Source organism: Bos indicus x Bos taurus, chromosome 14, assembly GCF_003369695.1.
Source record: "Bos indicus x Bos taurus breed Angus x Brahman F1 hybrid chromosome 14, Bos_hybrid_MaternalHap_v2.0, whole genome shotgun sequence".
In the NCBI taxonomy this organism is placed as follows: Eukaryota; Metazoa; Chordata; class Mammalia; order Artiodactyla; family Bovidae; genus Bos; species Bos indicus x Bos taurus.
In genome coordinates this window covers 56,834,659-56,840,658 of record NC_040089.1, presented here as the reverse complement: position 1 = coordinate 56,840,658, position 6,000 = coordinate 56,834,659, and the positions used below count along the sequence as shown (strand labels likewise).

At 39.5% G+C, this 6,000-nt stretch overlaps 1 protein-coding gene across 2 annotated transcripts in view; it reads right to left on the bottom strand.

Annotated features, from left to right (window-relative positions):
- Positions 1-211: 211 nt before the first annotated feature.
- Positions 212-6,000, bottom strand: part of RSPO2 (R-spondin 2) — a 172,393-nt gene continuing 166,604 nt past the window's right edge. For both annotated transcript variants that reach the window (XM_027561315.1, XM_027561316.1), the window contains one exon: positions 212-2,121. In XM_027561315.1, the coding sequence (XP_027417116.1) occupies positions 2,006-2,121 (116 nt within the window). In that variant the 3' untranslated portion in view covers positions 212-2,005. The remainder of the gene's footprint in view (positions 2,122-6,000) is intronic.

The window sequence follows — 6,000 nt, the reverse complement described above, 5'->3', positions numbered from 1 at the left end:
ATCACTCTGCATGCATGCCAAGTCTCTTCAGTCATGTCCAACTCCATTGCTGCAATGCAATTTATAGCTAAACTAATCTCCTTGATATACTTACAAACACAGGTTTTAAAAAGTTGCTTCTTTTTAAAGACCACTATTTGGGGCTACAGTTGCTAAAATATTGCTTTTCCCCCTAAATGTATCTCTAAAGAAAAGAATATCTCCACAAAAATAATTTTGAATTTTTTTAATGCACAAAAAGAACATCCCAGAAACAGAACAAGTATTGATTTATTAACAATGAAGCACTATATAAAGAAGCCCCCTCCCCACTTAGTAAATAGGAATATAGTCTAAATAGATGTGAAAGGAGGTGAACACTTTAGGATTAAATGCAAACCCTAAAGTTGTATACAACATTCATATATGGCTTATCTCATAGCAATATTATTTTCATAATGATGTACATGACATTTATACTTATTGGTAAGATGCTTTTGACTCAAAAGTTAAACAAAAATGCAAAGAGGTAGTTTAGCCAATGCAAGGTGAGAAAAAAAGGCTTTTACCTTGCTTTGTTTTTTCCCTCAAAAAAATCTTCCACCATTCCTTTTGGTTCTAATTTTCTTCTGGATCATCCAAGAAGGTAATAATGCTTCTGGACGAAGCATCATTATCAAAACCCTCTAAGAACTGATACCCCCTAGTGGACAATGGTGTTTTTGGAAACCACTACTCTGAAAGTCACCTGGGAAGTCTCCACAGGGTTCCTCTCTCAGTCTTGAATCAGAAATTCTGGCTTAAAGGGGCCCTGTTAAGATCTGACCAGTAATTATAGGAATTCATCGTGTTTTCTCCTCCAATTCCATGCATGGTCTCATGAGGTGGTCACTTCTACACGGACCCAAGAATATTGGTAGGTGCTCTGTCATTGCAAGTCAGGAACTGCTTTAAATAAAAACTATACATATTGAAGTCTGAAAGTAAAAATTTGAAAAATTCTCTAGCTGGCCTGTGAAACTGCATAAGTAGTAGTATAAGTACTGCATGTACTTGCTCATGGAGTTGTGTTTCATAAAGTCATCACATCTTAGACTCAAAGGCAGTTTTTGGCTTCTGACCTCCAGATGCCTCATGCTTTAGCTATGGTGAGGAGTGGGGAAGGTCTATTGATATTCAAATTCTCTGACAAGGGTCATTTGATCCTATGTACAAACTAGCTTATCCTATCTTTACAATGAGAAATAAGCCCACAAAGAGAAGTTTCAAGGGGCAGCAAAACATTCATCAATTCGCAAAACTAGAACAGTCATTTACGGGACGATGGTTAGGAACCACTAGAAACGGGAGACATAACATTAATTGGGTATGACTTGTTACACAGAAAAAAGCATAAATATACAGTAAATAAGAGGTTTATATGCAGCCCCAGCAGGGTATGTACACATCCGAGCTGCTGTGAAACTGAGCAGGAATTTCTGCCGCTAAGAGCAGTCTCTGGACACAACAGTTGGAAGGTAACAGATGCCGAGAACAACGTGTGGTAACACTAGGCAGATATCCACATACACTGATCCTTGAAAATACACAGCGTGGGAAACACAGGTCACAAGTGAAACAGCACTTTGCCTGCCAAGGGTCGTCCTTCCATAAATATGCACAAGTCAGTTCTCCAGTTGGGGGGTGGGGGGTCGCAGCCTTGCGCCTCCGGGCGGGCAGCCCCTCCGCCTCGGGGCACACAGGGAACCCAGTCACATGCTCTGCACTCACTCCTGCTGCCTTGGCTGCAGGTTGCAATCGCCCACCTTCACAGTCTCCCGATGCAAATCAAAGCATAAATAACACAGAGCCCACGCTTGTGGCTCCTCCTTTCACAAGGTTACTGGGAACAGCTACTGGTCAGAGCAGCACAAATGCCACCATGTCCGGGAGTGTGGAGAGTAGCTGTGTGCACTTTTGCAAAAAACACCACCCCCTGCCCTCCACCCAAAACAAAACAAAACCTCCACCCTCCGTGTCTTTTATTTTACTGGTTAGCTCTGTCTGTAGCTAGGAAGACGCTGTGTTGCTCCTGGGCTCTTTCTATCAGCTTCCTCTTCTTTTTCTTGTTTTTTTTCTCCTTTGCTTTTGGAGTTCTCTTCCCTACAATAACCGGAAGAGAAAGAAATGAAGACATGTCAGAAAAGGCTCTTGCTCTCGGAAAGAAAACACAAAACATTAAGAGTTTTACACAAAGCCCATCTGGAAAACATCACCTATGGAAAAAGCAGCCTCAAAGAGAAAATTGTTCACATTAATTTTGACGGAATAATAATAATTTACTAAATTGGATATGCTGTCTCAGAGACTGATCTTCCTGTTACAGGGAACTGGCATATTTAAAAACCTCCCAGCGGCCTGATCAGTCTTGCAAATATCATTCTGCCACAAAAATTCCATTTATCCCCTCCTCCTTTTAACAATGCTGCCCTGTACTAGACATCTTTACATATTTCTACTGCTCCACATGTCAGTGGGTCAAAAGAAAATAAGCATTTATCTACAGTAAATATACCAGAAGTTTCAAACGCCCCTCTCCCTGCCCCAAGGGAGAAAAAAATGTCTAGCTTTTAACATTATTCCCTCAGTGTTCTCCAAAGGCCAATATTTGAAATGACATATGTGGAATACCTCTTTATTTTCTATAAAAATTCATGAGGACATCATTTATTATGTGGTTTATGGCTTTTTATATAAATCCTCCTAACCAAGGTATTCTTACTGAGAGCAAGAAAAATGCTTGTTTCTGAGGAACTAGCAGGGGTGTGTCTTACTACCAAAAAACAATCACACCCCGTTATTCCTGTTTCTCCTCTTCACCTTAGCCACTAGGAAGCCCAGACCACAGCTAAATAGTTGAAGTTTTCCTCCATCAGGAGTTTGAGGATGCAGTTTTCCCTTGGTCTCTACTGTATTTGACTTCTTCCACTTTGTGGTTACCATTTCCAGTCTTTATAAGGTCTCAACATTTCTTTGCAAGTATGTCTACATAGAACTGTGAGAAAAAAGAATAAGGAACATAGATGTTTGCTTTAGGTCCTTTGCCCTCTTTGGGTTCTAAGCACATAGGAATCATGGGACTTTTAGAACAGGAAAGAGCTTGAAAGTTCATCTGCACTTGTAGTTTGGTACTGTACACCTTCAGTACAGGAAGGTTCTTCCTCACAGAGTGAAAAGAATCCTCCTGTCAGCTCTTTTTCCTCTTCTACCTGTCCCTACTTCCGATTTTATCATGTAGTTGCACAAAACATAAGCTTCTCTTCCTGTGAGGTATAGCTATTCGGTACCACAAATAGAACATTCCATTCTAATCCATGATCTCCATCCTTCCTACATCTAAGAAATCCAATATTCCTGAGATCCTTTTATTACATAGACATAGCTGGTCAGCTTTTCAATCCAGACAGTGGAGAAGGTGGCTGATGACATGACATGGAAAATAAACAGACCAGAGGTTAGGATGATAGATACGTGCTGTAGGAAACTAGAGTCCTCCAAGATTAAAGGAGGTCATGGGACTTTTAAGTGAGGAAGGTGGTTCTCATTTCTCCTCTTTCTGATCAGAAATGGTCTGTTTTGTTTGAGAATGAAAAATAGTCTCACTCATGAGATGCTGGCACCTGGTAGGCACATAGTTGGTATTCAATAAGTACAACTTTGCTGAGTTAAACTTTTTATCACGAGAACAAAGATAGGATGCTATGGTAAAATAGTAAGAGTATAAGGGTACCCTCGTATTAAATTATAAATGTCCTTGAAGTTAACTTCTGGTTCTCATTAAATTCTGGCATTAATGTTATAATGGCATTTTGTCATCTTTAAATGTAGTTAATCCTACCCAATGAAACTTTAGTGGAAGGCTTCATTAATCAAAGAAACTGTAAAGTTACAACTATTTAGTAACACTGTATCTAATGAAGAGACACACCTAATGAGGGCAGAGAAATACTTAACATAAAATAGCATATTTTAAAAGACGCTCCACTTATAAAGTTTTATGAAGGTTTTCTTAGTTCTATGTTCTCTCTCTAAAATATTTTGTTAAAAAAAATTCACTGCTGACTACCATTTAAAAATTCAGTCCATTTCTGTTTCATTTATTTAAAGGCTGGAATTTCTTTTAGAATCAAAACAAAATTAAATGAAAAAATATTTATGCAAACATTCCTAGATTTTAAAATTTGTTAAGATATATGCTGAATATACATTAAAGAAAACTTCACAATCACCATTTCAATTCTTCATATAAATTATGTAGTTGAATGATAAATGTTCCCTACTTTCACTAACAGCGAATCCACGCTTAATGACTGAAAAGAGAAGGTTAGTTTCATGTCACTTACCTAATGTATTATTGTGATGTAACTGTAAGTGCCAAGTGGTTTTTGTGTTTGCTGGCTGATGGAACGCTGTGTGGTAGGAAAGTTATTCAGTATCTGCATAAGGCAGTTCATATTGTGGCAGAAAATTCAGAAATGCTTCTGAACACTTAGTTTTTATGATTGTATGATTATCCCACTGGTAATAAGTTATATGGTACTGGTTCCAACTAGAGATGTTTTGGGAGATTTTATTACAACCCTAAAATTTGCCTTAGATCTCTCTCTTAAATGACATCTCTGTGCTATTGGTTCATTGCTTGGTTTTGTTTTTGGTCAGCCCTATTTCTCATGTCAGAGAAGGCAATGGCACCCCACTCCAGTACTCTTGCCTGGAAAATCCCATGGATGGAGGAGCCTGGTGGGCTGCAGTCCATGGGGTTGCTAAAGTCAGACATGACTGAGCGACTTCACTTTCACGCACTGGAGAAGGAAATGGCAACACACTCCAGTGTTCTTGCCTGGAGAATCCCAGGGACGGGAGAGCCTGGTGGCTACCGTCTATGGGGTTGCACAGAGTCGGACACGAATGAAGTGACTTAGCAGTAGCATCATTTCTCATGTAGGATATATTGCAAACGCCAAAGGCTTAAAGCTGGTTAGCCAAGATTTGACCATGCTGCTGCTGTTAAGTAGCTTCAGTCGTGTCCGACTCTGTGCGACCTCCATAGACAGCAGCCTACCCGGCTCCCCTGTCCCTGGGATTCTCCAGGCAAGAACACTGGAGTGGGTTGCCATTTCCTTCTCCAGTGCATGAAAGTGAAAAGTGAAAGTGAAGTTGCTCAGTCATGTCTGACTCTTAGTGACCCCATGGACTGCAGCCTACCAGGCTCCTCCGCCCATGGGATTTTCCAGGCAAGAGTACTGGAGTGGGGTGCCATTGCCTTCTCCAGATTTGACCATGGACAGTACTAAATGAACTGAAAACATTTTATGGTCCATAGTAGGTTGTTTTGACTTTAAGCCAACTCTGAGTAATAAACTATTAAAACATAACCTACCATAAAGTATGAAAGGGGTCTTGCACACATTTTCTGAACTCTACTAAGACTTTCAGATATAAAGAATTGGGAAGATTAAACCTAATAAAATATATATATTTGAAGGTAAGTTATATTGGACACGTGAGCTTCTTAATTCATTTCCACTTAAGTTCACAGTCAACATCTGTGACTATGAAATTAGACTCAGAGAATGACTTCTGTACCTTCAGATTATTTCACATTACCAAGCACTTTCACCCTGAGCATTTAAGGGCAAATATGATGCCAGTCACCCAAAGAGTAACTCAACTCATGAACCTAACTTTCTTAGTTCACAAGAGAAAATGTTCTGCCCAAGATGAGCAGAAAAGGTTTGAGTTTTATGAGGAGATTGTCAGTCTTCAGGTATGTTCAACTCCAGTGAAAAATTCTACATATCCTGGGTACTTGAGAGTGGCCTTAAGTCACTATTAGAAGAATCTCTTCAAGATCAGGCAGAATTTGATCTACAGAGCAAATATTAACAGCCCTGTTATATAAATGCAAGAAGATGACTGGCCCAGATATTACAATTTTTAAGGAAAACATTGCATTTCATAGAGAAAGGCCCCTCTTAGAGG